The 19,206-nt window shown below is 35.9% G+C and overlaps 1 protein-coding gene across 3 annotated transcripts in view; it reads right to left on the bottom strand.

Moving 5' to 3' along the window:
• The window catches only part of c12orf63 (chromosome 12 open reading frame 63), a 153,771-nt gene that overhangs the window by 100,224 nt on the left and 34,341 nt on the right, over positions 1–19,206 (bottom strand). For 2 of the 3 annotated variants that reach the window (XM_012959872.3, XM_018092229.2), the window contains exons 16-29: positions 18,395–18,468; positions 14,714–14,842; positions 14,252–14,405; positions 12,830–12,907; positions 11,565–11,683; positions 10,936–11,115; positions 10,535–10,627; positions 9,893–10,078; positions 7,404–7,546; positions 6,793–6,940; positions 4,668–4,823; positions 3,368–3,490; positions 1,315–1,473; positions 38–140 (exon numbers count right to left, since the gene is read on the bottom strand). In XM_012959872.3, the coding sequence (XP_012815326.2) occupies positions 38–140; positions 1,315–1,473; positions 3,368–3,490; positions 4,668–4,823; positions 6,793–6,940; positions 7,404–7,546; positions 9,893–10,078; positions 10,535–10,627; positions 10,936–11,115; positions 11,565–11,683; positions 12,830–12,907; positions 14,252–14,405; positions 14,714–14,842; positions 18,395–18,468 (1,845 nt within the window). The remainder of the gene's footprint in view (positions 1–37; positions 141–1,314; positions 1,474–3,367; positions 3,491–4,667; positions 4,824–6,792; positions 6,941–7,403; positions 7,547–9,892; positions 10,079–10,534; positions 10,628–10,935; positions 11,116–11,564; positions 11,684–12,829; positions 12,908–14,251; positions 14,406–14,713; positions 14,843–18,394; positions 18,469–19,206) is intronic. The other variant, XM_031898871.1, reaches the window with a different exon arrangement.

Below are 19,206 nucleotides of genomic sequence, written 5' to 3'. Positions count from 1 at the left end.
AACCAGTGGCCATAAAAGGAAAAAACTCTATACTTACATGGTGTAGTCAGTTTCTGCAGGTGCAATTCTAGTGCTGACAATTGTTCACTCACTTTTTCACTCACTGGCTTTTTTTTCTGGCATTTCCTCAACAACTGAACCTTAAAAAAATAGTAGTTAAGTATTGGGAATAACCTGTAACTTATTTTAGAATGCTGTTTGACAGGAAAATGGATAATAATAGACAGAAAGTTATAAGTTGAAGGTGATGCAAGAATATCCTAAAGCTTTTGTGGAGGTGCAAAACTGGTTAAAATGAGCATTTAAATAGGAATGCACCAAATCCAGGGTTTGGTTCAGGATTTGGCTAAATCCTAGCACTTTTAGCAAGATTTGTATTTGGCCAACTGAACTTCAATTCTTAATGTCTTTTAAATTTTAAGATCTGGACAACAGAATGTGATAATTTTGAATTAAAAAAAAAATATATAAAATATTTGTTGTTTTCCTCAAATTTGAATTAGTTAATTTGTTGGGATTCAGTTCAGTATTTTGACAGATCTTTTGTGGAGGATTCAGTATTTGTCTGAATCTCAAAATGATGGATTCATTGCAATCCTTATCTTAACAAACAATCTCTTTTTCTTGAAATACAATCAAACTGATTATTCCTAAAATAGCTAGTAGACAGGTGGAGACATAGCTGAGGTAGGGGACAGCCAAGGCCACAGTAGGAATGCATAGCAAGGAAGACTGCTGACAAAATGCATAGACCAAGAATTAGTTAAAATAAATGTGTCTAGAATGCAGAGACTTCAAACTTCAAATTCAAAGAGGTGGCCACAATATCCAAGAGCGTGCTAACAGTATTGACACACACACACAGGCCTGTCTTCATGGCTGTTGATGCAGTTTTCCTGAATATAAAATATAGAGCGCATGTTTCCATTTTCAAATGCAATTGGTATAGACCAGCTTCTTATATGTGGCTGCCAAACTAGTTATTGCAATTCCATAAGGTGGTAAATATAATTTTCAGTTCACCCTCTTAGCTTTGGATATATAAATTGCTTTGATGACTCCTGTCTTGACCTCAGTACTTTGACTGGGCCTCTAACCCTGCACTTTGATTGAAGCATTTCTGCCAGCAACCTTGGTATGACTTTCTGCCCAGCCACTGACCCTGTGACAGTCATATGCGAATCAGATTCATTTTTGGAGACTAGCAATGTTTGGTAAAAATGTGTTTCTTATCTGCCAGGTCCTTGCTATTCATATGTGATTAACTCCAAATTTAATAACATTTCTTAAAGTATTTCTAGAGGAAATTCATACCTTTTCTTTATCGCCTATATCTTTTGCTTTTTCTGTGTCATTTATTTTTGATTGTGAGGAGAGGCAAAAGGTTGAAGTAGTTTCTGAAATATCAAGCATTTTTTTTCCGTCTTCAATTATAGCTATTGCCAATTCATTTTCTTCCCATGTACGGAGTACCTAAAACAACAAATTCATCCCATACACAAATAAATAAATAATAAAAACATAGCGAGGACAGTAAAACAGATACTGGCAACCTACAGCTGACTAGACCTACAAGTTTATTAGAAGTCACTGCATGACTATTTACATACAGAGGCTGAAGGCCAAGTGCTCCTAAAAACTTGAAACTCTTAGGTGACATCTAATAGTCTCAATATTTACAACAGAAGTACATTCATTTTTATAATACATATATAATTTCATAATTTTTTGTACAAAAAAATGATTATATTTTAAATTATGATTTATAGGACATTTGTGGCTCTTGTATATTACAATATTATATTTTACCTCTTGTGGTAGTTTTATAGACAATTAGAATGTTATGGTAGCCTTTTACATGGTAAGGTAACAGGTAAGGGGCCACTGAACTTTTTAGCAGAAATGTACATACTATTTATATAATTCCGTACATAAATATTGTGTTATTTATCTGTTTAATATGTAGATGTATGGGCTCTTGTAAAAAACTTTGAGACATCAAGTGAAGTTATGCTTATGATTCTTATGAATAAAAAGTCTGTGTAGAAACACATAGGAAATATTCAGGAAATATGCTTACTTGTTTAACAGTAAAGCAGATGGCAAGAGTATACTGCTGGTTATCTGCAGCCAAAATTAGCTCAAGCTTGACATAAAATGTTCTACTTGTTAGTATTATCTTACATTTTCTATGCAATCATTGTGTTCTTTGTATTTTAATTCGCATAGTGATGTTTTAAGCTTATATGCTGTAAACATAACATATTTTAGTAGCATAATATCACTTATCCCTTCCTGTAATAAAATATACTATGTTTGCCTAGGTGCAGTAACCCATAGCAAACAATAAGAAAAACAGGTAACCAGTATATGTTTCCTGCTGATTGGTTGCTACTTCACTTGGGAAACATTAGTGTTCTATATTACATACTGTAACCCCATTTGCCCCAATGCATTTAGAGTCAAAATAATTAGGTCAAGGTTTTTACTCTATGGTTATCCAACATAGAGCAAACTCTCAATTTTCATCTTTAGTCCTAAGATACATGCAGCAATTTCTAGACATTATGCAGTCACGCCCCCCCCCCCCCCCAGCTAAAAATGCAACATCAAAATTGTGGCATCTCTCACAAAGATCTATGTGGGTTTGTGTGTGCCTTAGGACTTATAACAATTAATCTCTTCAGCAGTGTTCCTATTTTTAGGAACAGGAGCCTGCTGTAGATCTACAACAAAATAAACTGCAAAAGGAGTAGCTGGTCTATAACAGCTGAAGTTTCCTACACCTTCTTTTATGATCTAAAAATTGAAGACAAACAGAGCTAGTTAGTAGCAGCTACTTGTCATGGGTACTAAACCCCAGAATATACCCTGACATAGACAATACTGAGAATTGCCTCTGCTAAAACACAAGCAGAGAAGATTATCAGTAAATGATCAGCATTGTCTATTTTTGTAGCCTTGAAAAGTAGCTGCTCCTAGTAGCTCCATGTGTCTTCACCCTAAATGTATTCCCAAAATTGTGGAAGACTTCCAGTGTCCCAAAAAGCTCCCTATTTCAGAGTGGTGTTACAATATCTCACTCACATTCATATTCACAATAGATATAAATATTATGAAATTACACGCACGCAGATGTATATAATTAGCACCAATAACATCAATGACAGTTCTAAACATACTTCAAAAAAGCATTCCTGTTCCATTTGCTAATTATATTCTTTATATATTGTAGCGCAATAGTCACAGTCATTTGCCATACACACAGGAGGATCAGGAGAAATGCTTTCCTATACGCATCATACATAAAATAAAAAGCTTCTAAATATGGCTTTGATGGGAATATGTGATTGGTTTAATGAGATACCTTTGCCACATAATACACTATGCAGGCAATCATGTGCAGGACTCCCTCAGCAACAGCTGCCTGCTTTCTCTGCCACGTGCTGCTTGGGATTTCTTGTAGAACAGCTAGGCATTTTATTAGTATCTTAAAAACACAGGAACAGAACAGAATTAGAAATGTTTTACCATCAAATATTTTAGTGCTAGAAAGGTAATGGCCCTTGTGTACAAAATTTAAATTCTTCCAGTAGAAGCCAAATAGTCTAAACATTTTATTACAATACTAAAAAACAAAGACAATAACAGTGATATAGTAAAAAGTCAAAACTATATAATGGCTGGGAACATTTATTTTTTTAATACTACCTGCAGGCTAAAATATGCACTATGCAGTCAGTGTTTACTTTGTTTTTCCTTTTCCCCTACCCAAAACACTTCTCTTTTTGGAGAATCCACCATCCAAGTTACACTTACAGGGTCTTTATTCTCTATATTATCAAACTCTATGAGAAGAGCTATAATGTGCCACAATAAAGTACAGTGTATTACAGAGATATATCCAAACTAGCATACAGAGAATTAAAAGAGAAAATAACCCATTTTACATTTTTCAGGGGAACAGAAAAAATGGTGTAAAACCCAGGAAAATCATGGAAATGCATTATGCATTTATATATTGATGGCACCACAAAAATTAAAGTAAACAGAGAAAACTTAAAATCAGGGTATGTAAACTGAAGTTTCACTTAATTTCTGTTATGGCACTGTATAATATTTATAGGTAAAGTATATCTTATCTTGCGCATGAAAACCATACTCTGCTCAATAATCAATACTGGCAAGCATAATGTGAAAATTAACCTGTTTTTTTCTTTTTGGGTTCAGAGTGATTGGCCATTTGTGAGCTAAGGGCAGTGGTACACGGGGAGATTAGTCGCCCGCGATAAATCTTCACTTTTGTGAGTGACTAATCTCCCCCATGCCTCTGGCATACGCGTCGCTTCAGTTTCCTGAAGTTGCCTCTCAAAGAAAGTTTGGCGACTTCGGAAAACTGAAGTAACGCATATGCCATTGCACCAGCAATTTACATTCTTGCTAGTGGGACGGCATTTTGGGGAGATTAGTCACCGCGGTAATGAAGATTTATCATGGCGACTAATCTCACTGTGTGCCACTGCCCTAAAGGCAACTGATCAATTATGCAATCATGTGCCTATTTGACAATAGTTTTGTTATCTTTACTGTACATTTTACACATTGTCCTATATACAAAACAATTCAGCTTATTTGACATGCATAAAACAGATATTATTTCTATTTACCTGGACAACTGGAACAGAAGGGATCCTGTGATAGATTATTGGAACAATCAGACCATAGCATTGAACAACAGCTTGAAGGGCATAGTTGGCATCATTCAGCCAAGTACTGACATCAAGAGCCACTAACATTCTTTCACATTCAGCTATTCGACAAATCTAAAGATAAGACACAAAGCATTTTGTCCGGCAGAGCAGACATTGGCAAAGAAATTATTTATATACAAAAAGTGTTTGGCAATCTAAATGTAAATACATCTTTATAATCTCTGTTGCTTTTACAAATCAATTTGAAACAAATACATTTCCCTTTGTGGATTACATATGCTTTGATTCTACAAATTGCCTGTTGTGCACAATACCTCAAGTGAGTTATTTCTGTAATAACCCTCCTGTGTGTCTATTGAAGAAATTACTATGGGATGCTCTTTGGTTCTGGTGCACTCCCACCTCTCAGCATGTGCCCTTGAATTGTCAGGCTTTTATTCACATTTCAAAATACCTGTTACCTTGGGAAAGATCTTTTCTTACCAGTGAAAAATCCTTATAGCAATGAGTAGTAAGATAGTGTCTAAAATGCTGCTGAAATAGACGCTGCTAACAGTTAAGGGGCACATGGACCAGGATTACCCGAAAAATGTTGTCTGCTTGACTGGAGTCTTTTATTTTTTAATTTGTTTTCCAGCCCCAATGTATGTTGCTGCATGATGTTTTCACACAAGGTCCTTCAATCCTAAATGGACATATTTGGCACATAACTTGCTACTGAGCCCCCAGTGACATAATCCGCTGACTCGTATTCTTAAAGGAAAAGTAACACTAACATTTTTAAAGTAAAAAATCTATTGTACCCTGCTCCAATAATTGCCCTTTGCTTCCCAGCGTTTATTATTTTAAATGCTTTATTAGAAAATACCCTGTAAAAATGTTGCATCCGGTCATTTCAAATATGGCGATACGGCGATCCAGAAGATGCAGAATCCACTATGCGATGATCGATTGATCGATCCTAGCCTTCCTTCTGTAGAGGAAGGAGTCGGGCTAGTAGGAGATGTTGATCGGCGCATAGTGGACTCTGCATGTTCTAGATTGCCGTATCGACGTATTTGAAATGACCGGATGCAAAATTTTTACAAGATATTTTCTAATAAAGCATTTAAAATAATAAACGCTGGGAAGGATAGGGCAATTATTGGAGCAGGGTAGAATATATTTTTTACTTAAAAAACTTTAGTGATACTTTTCCTTTAAAGAATAAGTAAGCCTTTTTTTTCTATCAGTAAAATTACTCTAAACAGCCTCCAGAATTACCTACCTCTCTAACCTGGTTCCTCAGTCAGAAGGTGTTCGTTTTTCTTTGCTCCTTGTCCAGAGTGAAGCCCCGCCCCTACTTCCTGGTCAGGTCTCTCATCAAAAAAAAAAACCCTGCTAATGCACAGACTGGCTCCTGCTGCCACCAGGCATGCGCAGAAGGCTCTCCACTCCGACAACCTTGTCGAATTGAAGAGAGAACTGAACAGGAAGTAGGGGCGGGGCTTCACTCTGCACAAGGAAGCAAAGAAAAAGAACACCTTCTGACTGAGGAACCAGGTCAGAGAGAATGCTGGCACAAAGGTAGGTAATTCTGGAGGCTGCTTAGAGTAATTTCCCTCACAGAAAAAAAAAAGGTTTACTTATTCTTTAAAGGGGATCTGTCACCATAAGAAATTATTCTTTTATATCATGTTAGTTTGGCAAAATAAACTTAAACTATATACATTATTTAATTATTGTTTCCCTCAGTCTTGGAACCAATAATCAAAGCAAGCAGACAGACACCATTTTGTGTAAACTGTTATTAAGGCAAGTTTTGTATCATCCCAAAATCTTATTTATGCTCTAGAATAGGGGACCTTATGCCCGTGACCATGTACAGGATGAGAGCGGTGCTGTGAGAATTAGGTAGTGCTGAATGCAAAGTGAAATTAACTGCCAACCAGAAGATATATGATATAACAGGTATGAAGGTTTTAATAAAAAAATAATTTGGGCTTCATGTTTAATTTGCAAAGGAATTTTATTATGCAGCTTTTTGTCTCTAGATGACAGGTCCCTTTAATAAACACACTGAACATACACATAGATATACCTGCAACTTCTTCAAAACTCCATTGTTACAGAGACAGTCACAAAACAGTCCCCCTTCCTTTATGTTGATGTCAGTCAATAAAAATATGCTTGTAAGGAAATGTTGCAGCATTATGGGAGATGACTTTGATAAGACATCAAGACACAACCTTTGGAAATAAAACATTTTATGAAAAAAATTACTATATGTTAAGTAATAACATTTTTTAAAAAATCACTTTTGCTGATTTTTTTAAAAGCTTGAGTGTTATAAAATATGTATTTCAAATAAAAGCACTATGTACATGTAATTATTACATAGGTTTAGCTTTCCTAAAATTAAACTGGTACATTAACAGACCCATAATAGCAGCACAGAAAGCCGAGAATATAAATCCCTGAAGTTCAACTGCAATACATCACGGCACAAGGCAATCCCTTCCCCACTTAACCTTTCTTACTTTTTGAGATATTTTTGCAGTTCCTTGCCTCAAGCTGAGAAAATAGAGCCAAACACAAGGAAGTTATTGAATTTGTATTGTAAGAGTGCTAGTCTGCCTAATTTTCATTAAATATTAATTAGCTCATGGCTTGGTATTCTTGAAACAGCGCTCATAATTTTTAGGTTCTTACCTCTTCTGACATACATAATCTTGGTCACTTGAAGAAATAACAGCCATATGAGTTTGAGGAGAAACAGGTTGTAAAACAAAGTAATTCCAAAGAACTGAAACTGCTTTCTTAGCCATGGTATAGTTACCAATATGATAAGCACTCTGCAAGAAATGAGAAATCAATATTGGCATTTTCATACACAACACCATAAAAATCATGTTTAGCAGGTGGCGATTGGGTGGTGCAAAAATGTCATATGACTTTTCTGGTGCATTATGTTGTCATGTCAACAGATCTGCAAACACAGGTCACTCACATTAATACAGATTCCCTTGTTCAGATTTGCAGATTAAAAATCATTGTTTGAACCAGTGACCACAGGGCAGAGCAATGTGCATGGGATTAGAGTAATTGGGGTCTAGGTATCCATATATACATGCAGCAATATTCAGGCACTAGGGTTAAAATCTGTTTCATATTAAACACAACTATGTTTACTTTTTACCCTTTGTAAAAAAAGAAAAAAAAAAAACAATCTAAATCAATGTTTTCACTTTATAAGAAGTAACTAAGGCTTACATATAAATAATGTACCTCAATGCTGTTATTAACATAGCTAGCGTTTTTCACCATGACAAAGGGCTCCCAACTTAGTACTTTAGGCACAATAACAATAAATAACTCAAGTACACTTCTGTCCCAATGGGCTTTTCTACTGACTAAAAAGCATAAGGAATGTGTTACCTAAAGTTAAAAACAAAGTACACACTCTTAAGCCTGCACAAGAACCACTATAAGTTTATCTTTACTTGGATATAGTAACATCAGAAAATATTTTCATAATTCTGATCATTCTGTTCAATGACATTATTGTTACTAATGTAAAATTCAATATGGTGTGATCTTACACTATGGCACTTTTGGTTGAAAGACTGTAAAACCAGAAGAAATGAACAACAAAAATCTAACCAATCGGGCAAGAGACACCAGGAACAACTTCCATTATGCTTAAGCTGGCCATACACGTGGCGATCTGACGATGTTTCGTACAACCATCGGTCGCACGAAACGTCGTCAGATCCGCCACACACCATTCAGGGCTGAATCGGCAGGTAAGGAGGTAGAAACAATAGGATTTCTACCTCCTTCTGCCGATTCAGCTCTGAAGGGAGAATTTTGGTCAGGCGCCTTCTATGGCGCCCGATCAAAATTTTCTAACCTGGCCGATCGACGAGCCGACCGATTTCAGCAGCTTCCTGCGAAATCGGTCGGCTCGCTGACATACCATACACGCACCGATTATCGTACGAAACGAGGTTTTGTACGATAATATCGGTGCGTGTATGGCCACCTTTAGATAAGATAGGAGGACAAAAAAGGGCCTTAGCTAAGGTCCACCAAGAAACATGCTTACTGTAACTGGCCACAAAGCTAAATAAATCGAGCCATTAATTGCACAGGCAAAAGTTTAGAGTCACTCTAGTGGGCAACATGGATATAATCAGGTAACAGTAAAAGTTTACAGTCTAGTGACCCACGGCAACCAATTATATGTTTCCTTATGCCATATTAAGCTCCATTAAAACAGTAAAAGTTTAAACTGCTGATTGTTGTAGGTAGCTTGAAAATTAATAGTCACACATAGAAAAGGAGGCAACCACAAAAGCGTTCTCTGCACAAACCCACTCTCAGTCTCGCAAATGTGGGAATTAGATGGCGCTTACTAGTATATTACTGCTAGTTAACCCCTTTTTAACAATTATGTAATTACATATATGCAATACCCCAAAAGATATATCCCTGTTACAGCTATTATCATGATTAATATTATGTGCTTCTCAGCTCATATATATATATATATACACATAAAATCCAAGAACATAGTATGGGATCCCTTACCTGGAAACCCATTATCCAGAAAGTTCCAAATTACGGAAAGGCCATCTCCCATAGACTCCATTATAAGCAAACAATTCTAATTTTTAAAAATGATTTCCTTTTTCCCTGTAATAATAAAACAATGCCTTGTACTTGATCCCAACTAAGATATAATTGATCCTTATTGGAGGCAAAACAAGCCTCCAATAAATTCAACATTTAAATGATTTTTAGCAAACTTAAGTTATGGAGATCCAAATTACGGAAAGATCCCTTATCCGGAAAACCCCAGGTCCCGAGAATTCTGGATAATAGGTCCCATACCTGTACTCACTTTGAACGTGTCACAGGATGACAACCTCAGTGAAATACACACCTGTGTATGAGCAGTACCTCACATAATCAAAGGGAGAAAGTTGTTCTGTTCTGCCCATTTTTAACTTTAATAGGTAATCATCTACAAAAAAAAACACAGGTGCAATCCTGGTTCCCTTATTTTGCCTTGCCCATTGTTGTACGGCAAACTTATTTATATTAACCTATATTTTACACATGAAAAGCAAATCTAAATGCAATGTAGGTAACATTTATTTGATCAGTGTCAGTCAATAAGCAGACCTAATGAATACCTGTGCCAGATATGCCCAAGTCATTGGAACTGAAAGAGCAGGAAAGGCAAGGATTGGTTTGGTGGATTCTCCAATTGAATCACCAATAAGAACTCCATCAGATGAATATGCTGCAACTGCAAATATATATTTTTCATTTGCTTCTAGACCTTTAACTTCCAGTAAGTTACCACTTCTTGCTGGAATCTGTTAAATTTAAATGAAACAATAATAAAACAATTGAGTAAAACATTACATTTACCTATGTACATATAAAATTTAAAGAAGTAACTTCTAAGGAATGAGTTAACACAAGCATAGTTAATCTGTCCACAAACAAACTTATATGAGTGGTCAGTTTGCTTGGTTAGACCAAACTGGCTGAATCTGCTGTATGTCTGGACTAGACTGGACAAGACTATAACTGTAAATATTGAGTATCTGCTGCCCAGCAGTTTAGAGTACAAGCTTTCCTGTGAGGTAAACTCATACTGTGTTCTGAGGCACAGGGTTTATGTCAGAATAAATAAAACATAAAATCAACTCTTTTTTTAAAGCAACATAAAAGTAACTCTTAAGTATCTTAAATAGTATAATGTGAAAGCTATGAACATTTACCTATATGCCACATTATTAGGAGAAATATACCAGGTGAAAAATTACCTCTTCTCCTGTTCCATGAAGGTGATGGTCATTCAGACGAACTTTTAAATCTGGACCATTAACACATCTTCCAAACAAACAATACCAAGATACCTGTAAAGCACACAGACATTAGCTATTAAGTTCCTCAAATCACTGGTTTGTGTGTGTTTATATAAAGTTACAGCAATACAATTATCATTAATCTCATGTATTGTTGGGGAATTTTGGGAAGTTTAGGTAATTAACAGTATGAGGGTTGCAGAAGCAAACACTGTTAAAAATATATTAATGGTTAATAAGCCCTTTAACAAGAGTCCCTGTTCAAGACAGTCACCATATATCTGGCAATAAAACTTTTAAATTCTCAACAATGTTGGCATGCCACAGAATTCTAATCTGAGGTATATACACTATTTTACCTTAATATCCGACTTGAATGGAGTTGGTTTAAATACCATTGACTCTTCTGTTCTAGAAATTAAAAGAGGTGGAGGTGGCACACTTTTGTTCCCACTCCTCAATGGTCGGTCTTGTTTAACACATGATAAATACACAGCATTTTCTTCGGCTTCAAGTTTTCGAATTTGTTTCTCTGAATCCTAGAGAGAGATTAAAGAGTGATGATTATAAAATGCCATACCATAAAGTAAATGAGATGTACTTACATACTGTTGTTAAGATATTCATATTATACATTAGGCTGCCTGATACACCAGTAGTGATGTGCCTCAAAGTTCATACCAGTATGTATTCTTTCTCCTTGGTAAAGCAAAAAAAAAAAGAAAAAAACACCCAAAAAAACAAAATTTTTGATTAATTTGTTGATTAACAGCTCTGTGTCCTATTCTATTTTAGGGTGAGTTAACCATATTTAGAAGCAGGATCTATTTTCCTTTAGTGATGTCTTTTCCCGACTTTGCTAAAATATGAGTGAAAAAGCATTTAGTTCCCTCATTTCCCCAAACATTAGCTTATTATTATGTTTCACTGCATGCATTTTTGTATTGCAGGTTACTTTTGCAACAGTAATAAAAAAAAACTGCACTACCTCCAGAAGTTGATTAGGAGAAATACTTCCAAGTCCTTTGTTAAACAGCACAGCCTTTTCCATTAAAAAGATGGCTTTAGATAGCTTGTTTCTCTTAATTTTCCCAATGATGTCAGATTCTGCAATAGATAACAATAAAACATGCAAAGCTAGTTATTTTTTCTTTGTCTCTGATCCAAAGGTTTGTGTCAGTGACTTTTCTGCAGAGTTGAAAGAGTTGAAATCCACACTGCAATGTTATATCTTTACAGCTACTGGTCAAATTTAAATGAGGTTACCAGTTGAATAACACAACGCTGCATGCAGGGGTCAGCTGGTATGCTTAGCTTATTTCAATAATGCTCAGATTGTAAATATTATTGTTATTATTTTTTGCTCAGATTTAATATTTTAACCCCATTTTATGTTTGTGAGGATTCACTTGATCTGCAAATTTATAGGCATACACGCACAGATATAATCTTCAAGTTTTGTACGATATTCGGTGCGCGTATGGCGGATCGAGGAGACGATCGATATCGCAGGTGTGTCGGATATAAGTCATCTCGTTGATCGAGCGGGCACCATTGATGAGCAAACTCTGCAATTAGGGCTGAATCGTCAGGTGGAGGGAGAATCCCTATTGTCTCAACCTCCATATCTAATGATTCAGCTCTGAACGTCAGTGGAGGGAACAAAAAGATTGTAATTGTAAGGTGTAGGGCAACCTTTAGACTGATTTGGCAGCTTATCTGCCCCTGTATCAATGTTCGATATCTGGCTAAAAATTGGCCAGGCAGCAATTGGGCAGGTTTGATTTTCCCGCAATGGCTCAATGATGTGGTCCAACAGCTTCTATGCCTATTGTTGTAATTCGATCATTTGACCTAGGGCCAAACTATTGAATTAGCCCGATATTGCCCATTTTAGGTGGGCATATTGGAGAAGATCCGCTCATTTGGCAACCTCACCAAACTAGCAGATCTCAATGCCACCTTTAATGACAGTCTAGATTATCATCCCATTATCTAATCCATGTAGATTTACCTAAACAACAAACAGGAATTCCCCTTTGCATTCTATAAAAGTACACATTAATACAAATTAAGTTTAAAATGTAAACTGCATTTAAAACATTTCTACATTTGGAAAGTCACATTTATATACCATGCTATTTTTGTTTAGTCAGAAGCAGCTACAATTGCTAACATGTTGAATGTACTATTGGCTGGTTGTCCATTTGGAGTTTATGGTATATTACTAAAATTTAAACTTTTTTATTTCACCTGTTGGTAAAACTGAAGACTCAGTGTTGCCTTGGCTCATACGGAAACATTTTAATGATTTTATTTGTTCACGCTCACCTGAAAATAACAATAAAAACAGTAAGGGAAATCACTTATACATTTTGCAAACAGGGCTGAGTTGTCTGAATGGATACAAATTTGATTTTAGTTCAGTATACTTTGTTTTTCTATTTGTGAATAGAGAGTATAACATATGTTAGGTCCTGTTATTGAATGTTTTCAAACTTACTCTAAATACTCACTATTTATAATAAACACTATTACAGTAAATAGCATCAGTGCATGAAAGGGGGGTGAAGCGTTAGAAACAGCAGGATGCAGATTTAATTGTTATATCACATTTTTCCAAGGGACCGATATCGGCAGCTACAATTGCCCAGTATATAGTCACCTTAAAAACTGTGCCAGACTGGGGTAATACTGTAGGAACAATACATTAAAATATTTTAAAGCATTCATAAAACTAATTAAAAAGACAGGCTGTGCAAAATGAAAAATGTTTCAAATATGATACAAAAAATCTATTAAAGGCTAGACTGAATGGATGTCTAAAGTAATAGTCAGAACACAACTTCCTCTTTTGCAACCGTCATGGGACATATCTGTTTAGTTATAGTTTGCTTTTGATCCCAAGCATGCAGGTATTCAGGATCAAATACAGGCATGATAGCCAAGAGAAATAAGAAACATTTATAAATGGCTAGGAAGAAGTGTCAGAGAGATCAGTGCCCATATGCATATCCCTTACGCTACTGTCTTATGGGGCACTTTCTAAGCCAGCGGAAAATCACAAGTGGCTCAGAGCGTTTTCCCCACATTTGCCACATTTAACATTAGACTAGTGTGTGCTACATTTGCAATTGTCACTGCTCAATTCACTGTCAGGCACAACTTTCTTTACTCTATAGCAGAGGCTTAAAAAATTGAACTGGCAAATGTGCATGCGGGTACTTGGGGAGAGGAACTGTTAGCAAAAATATGGAGTTTTGCATCTGTTTTTTATGCTTTGCATCTTGCCCCCCATTCAGAAATGAGACCATAGGAGATTAGAAGTCACCTTGGAGTTCCTTAAACTGTATATAACACTCAGCCGGAGACTTTGAATATCTTTATATTGTACAACATGAGGTGCATGATTCCCTATATAAAATAGACTTCATAAATAATTTTGTTAAAGTGACTGAAATGAATTCATTCTAAATGTATTCATTTGCCTTGCTCTGAGTCAATAAAAATGTAAATACAGAGGAGTAGATCACAAGTGATAATCTGTATGTTGAACCTGGCCCTTTCTTCAACCTCATCAGCTTTATTATCATGCTCAGTTTGCTAAAGCAATGAAGTGAATTTTCAGAATAATCTTCTATCTCTGGCAGATATATTACCAAGACCATCTCCTACCTTGCAACAGATTGAGAAGTTTGACTGACACGCGGTGCTGAGTCACAATTAGTTCAAGCTGCAAATCCATTACCATCCCATTATTTGCAAGTGATTTGGAAGGGCTGTTCTGTTCCACAGCCGTGTTCTTTAAATGTTGTCTCTTCACACCCAACTAGTAACAAATACAAATAGACAGAAAAGGGATTAGTATTAATTTGTGTTGTTGTTTTCTTATTTAATTAGTTTATAATCCTAACAAACATTACTTTTTAAGGTTTTAGGAATCTGTAAATCATTAAACATTCAGTACAAAAGAAATCTGAATAATATATGCAGCTTAGCTGAATTCAGCTGAACATGAAGAGCTAATCTTAGAGATGTATGAGAATTGCTGTGTATGCCATATGTGTGATCCAAAAGTACCGATTAGCAAACCGGTGGAAATAAGCATTATATACAATACAAAGCCAAGCATCTCACCATAACACAGTAATGGTCAATCACCGATGAATCATCTGGTATGCAGCCTTGTGAGCGTGCAAGTGATATTTCTTTTATTGCCTTTTCTGCAGTTTCATATGCAAAAGTCAATTGTGTCACTGGGTTTTTCTATAACACATATAAACATTGAAAGATAAACACATTTGATGGAATAAACAACATTACTTATTTAAGCAAGGATGACTGAACTTTTAACATTGTGACATTTTAACTCTATATTGCTTTAGAGAACGGTATGGGCAACTTTTATTTTTTCTTAATGTGGAAGGGTTTGAAGTAGCTGTGGGTGGCAGGCTGGCAGGAGAACAGTAGTAGGTGGTAGAGTAACTGGGTCCTTTCTGGTACTGATATTAGGGTTAGACTGGATTGCCTGAACACCAGAGGAGCTCCCAGAGGGTCCCAGCCCATAAAAATTTCCATCAGCCTTTTCTCATTTCTAGCATAGGACTATATAACACCTATTACATTTAACCCTGTCTACGTTAACTTGTTATGAGAAAGGGCCCACTAGGTCAGGTTCTCTAACAGGGCCCTAGAGGGCCCAGTCTGACACTGGCTACTGCATTTAATTTTTTGAGTAAACACTTTAAATAAACTAGAAGGAATTGCTATGGGACTGGCCACAATAGTTGCAACACAAAATTAATGGATTAATGCACATTGCCAGGCAGCAGCATTTATCTTGACAAAAGGGGGTTTAGTTACAAGTTTAAGATCATAACAGTAAGAGTTCTCGCATTCCGTTTGCATTCATTCTGCAGGAACACTTAAAGCAACAGTTTAGTGTAAAAATGAAACTAGGTAAAATAAATAAACTGCACAAAATAAAAAATATTTCTAATATAGGACAGGTATGGGATCCCTTATCAAGAAACCCGTTATCCAGAAAGTTCCAAATTATGGAAAGGCCATCTGCCATAAACTCCATTATAAGCAAACAATTCAAATTTTTAAAAATGATTTCCTTTTTCTCTGTAATAAGTAACTAAGATATAATGAATCCTTATTGGAGGCAAAACAAGCCCATTAGGTTTATTTACTATTTAACAGATTTTTAGCAGACTTAAGTTATGGAGATCCATATTACGGAAAGAACCCTTATCCGGAAAACCCCAGGTCCTGAGCATTCTGGATGACAGGTCCCATACCTGTACTTGTTGTATCTCCAAAGTCACCAATGTAATTGATGTGACGTTCAGTGCCTATAAATATCTGTGTTGTTGATAATGATCTCTCTCTGCAGCAAGAGAGCCTCATCCCCTAGGACCAATGCACTGGACTGGAGACACATTTTCCAATGCAACCAGGCAAGGAAAAATATGGTCAGAGGTAAAGAGTAAAAATGTATGATCTTGCAGAAAATCAATTACTGGTACAGGAAATGTACACTAATCAGTCAGTTTGCAAGTATTTGTTTTACCTTTTCCCTTAACTTATACAGTTGCATACACTCCCAGTGACTTTGCACAATGCCCCTCTGATCACAGGGTTATGCCACTTGCTTTGCAAGAGACTTATAACACTATTATGTTAAAGGAACAGGGTTGTTTAGCCTTTTTGTTACCCAAGAGTTTTCAGGAGATTCCCATCCAAAGTGAATAGGAAGTATTTTTGGGGGGCTTATGGGCAGGGCCGAAATGCTTGCAATTTCCCTTTGTACTATTACCCTTGCTAAGCTATGACAGCATATGATGAGGAAGGATGCAGCTAAAGAATCAAAGAGCAATTAAGTATTATACAATTCTGAATTTAGATTAGAGTAGCTAACAACCCCATAGAAAGTAATTAGAATAAGGGAAATAATTAAATAACACACTCTTAGGGGCTGATTTACTAACCCACGAATCCGAATGGGAAAAATTCAGATTGGAAAACGAACATTTTGCGATTTTTTTCGTCGCCGTTACGACTTTTCGTAAATTGTTGCAAATTTTTCGTAACCATTACGACTTGCACGAATTGTCGCAACTTTTTCGTAGCCGTTACGATTTGCTCGTATCTTGTTGCGACTTTTTCGTATTGAGCGCTCGTAAACTGCGGGCAAAACTTTCAGACTTAGCATGATTTTGGAAGCCTCCCATAGAACTCAATGGCACTCTGCAGCTCCAAGAAAAGTCACGATACTGAAGCTTTTATGAATCTGAAACTTTCGTACTCGGCGTGAAGGCTATGAAAAAGTTGCGACAATTCACGCAAGTCGTAACGCTACGAAAAAGTCGCGACATTTTGCGAAACAGTCGTAACGGCTACGAAAAAGTCGCAACAATTTACGAAAAAATCACAAAATACCGATCATTAAGAAAAAAACGGAACGCATTCGGACCGTTTGTGGATTAGTAAATCAGCCCCTTAGTATTCCATTTGACAAATTCTGTCCATTTAGAAATTCTCCCATTTAACTGAATAACAATACCACCCTACATTATTCTGTAAAATATATATATTTTTTAAAAGCAAAGTTATATTTTAAATGTGATACTGTTGCATGTTCGTAAAAAAAATAATAATCTGAAGTCTGCTATTTGCAGTGCCATGAAGTGTCATGCTTCACTTTAATATTTTGTAAAGCTATATTTTGCAGCAATAAAAGGTAAGTAACAACTCTGCACACTGTTGAGTGATTTGTGCCTTATCTGTATGGTTTAGGTACTGGATGATGCTTGTGCATATCAATTAAAGAAGAAATATATAGCACCACAGAATCTTAGCTGGATTGAGATCAGTGCTTTGACAGGAACATTTAGGTGTTACTTCAGACTGTTTTTTTTTAACCAGAACACAAGGCTAAAGTAATGATAAAGTGGCTAAAACGATCCTGAACTGATCCTGAAACTATCCTGAACCTGGCTCAAGGACCAAAATGTGAATTGGTCATTGCCCTGATTTCAATCCAGCTGGGAATCTGTGGCACTATATGAAAACTGTGGTATACGACTTATCTAAACAACCTGGAAGAACTGGTTAAAATTACTTTTTAGCAATGTACAAAATATACACCAAAAGACATAAAGCTATTATTGTTGGGAAATGTGGAGCTTTAATATTTCTGAAACCAGCATATTTTGAGTTTATAACAATTCTGTCACTATTTGGAGTTTCTTTGCAGGAGGACTTATAATTCAGTAAAATCAGAGCATTCTACAAGCCTGTATACTATTAGGACTCTAAAAGTCTGTATACTATTAGGACTCTATAACAGAAGAATTTAACAAGGTCATTTTTATTATCTAGTATAAATCTAAAGCAACTGGACTTGTTTGGTAATCATTGAAGACGTTTCACTACTCATCCGAGCAGCTTCTTCAGTTCAACTGACTGGTATGGGAAGTCCTCAGCATATATACTCTTCCACTAATCCAATCACAATGGCACTTTGTAACTCTTCAGAAAGGTGACATCAGAAACTCACAGAGGTGTGAATGCTGTGGAGTTACTTTGTTACTTTGTTACTCAAAACAGGTGTTACTTGTTAGAGTTGCATGAATGGATGTGTGAAGAGTTCTGAAACTGCCGGGGTACAGATGTTAGAACAGCATTGTATGTAGCAGACAGATGGTGTCGAAGTCCCCCGCCTCTGTTTAGGGATGGTTTCTCCATTTTTATTAGTAATTCTATACCACTCTATATTGTACCAATAACAAACTATGCTGATCAACCCACCTCTAATTGTATTGATTTGGCAGCATATGGACCTTGAGTTGCTGGATCATCATTCACTTTTTCAGAAAATTTTTCTAAGACAAAGCAAATAAAATAAGTTGATATGCAAATGTATGCATTAGCCTGACTTTTTAAAAACAAATAGAAACATCATTCAGTGTGTGATCTTGAAACCTGTTAATGCAGGTTAATGCAACATGGTAATGAGCTGAGCTCTGAATTTATTGCAAATAGTCAAGAAAAATGTACCAGCGCACAACCACAAACCTCTTTTATCCATCATAATCAGTAATACATCATATTATGAAGTAAAACTGATTACTTAGTTACAACATTTATTTCCTTTGATATATTATGATATCTAAGAAAACTAGAGGTTGTAAATGTCAATCCTACAAATTAGAACTACACATATAGTTTTTAACAATCCATACAACACTACCTTGTTGTAGACACTAGGTCAGAGTATTTTGCAGATTCACTGCAAATACATGAAATTAGTCTCATTTCCTAGAATTCTAACAGCTGACTTCACAATATGGCCTTGGAGTCTTAATCTGTGGATATCTTAACTGATGGAATAAATACATTATTAACAAAACACTTGCTTGAGGTGGTAAATCTATAAAGGTTGTCTTTAAAATAATGATTTCTTACAAGGTGATGGTACATACATTTCAAGGAACACTTGATATTAGGGATGAATAAATGCTGTGTACAAAAGGTTAAATGTAGTCACAAATATCTTTGCCCCTTTGTAAACTTTAAATATTATGTAAACAATTAGAATTTAGAATTTCGATGATGCCATT

The sequence above is a fragment of the Xenopus tropicalis genome, chromosome 3 (genome assembly GCF_000004195.4).
Source record: "Xenopus tropicalis strain Nigerian chromosome 3, UCB_Xtro_10.0, whole genome shotgun sequence".
NCBI classification, from domain to species: Eukaryota; Metazoa; Chordata; class Amphibia; order Anura; family Pipidae; genus Xenopus; species Xenopus tropicalis.
The sequence above is the reverse complement of the archived record's forward strand: the minus strand, read 5'-3'. Positions and strand labels throughout refer to the sequence as shown.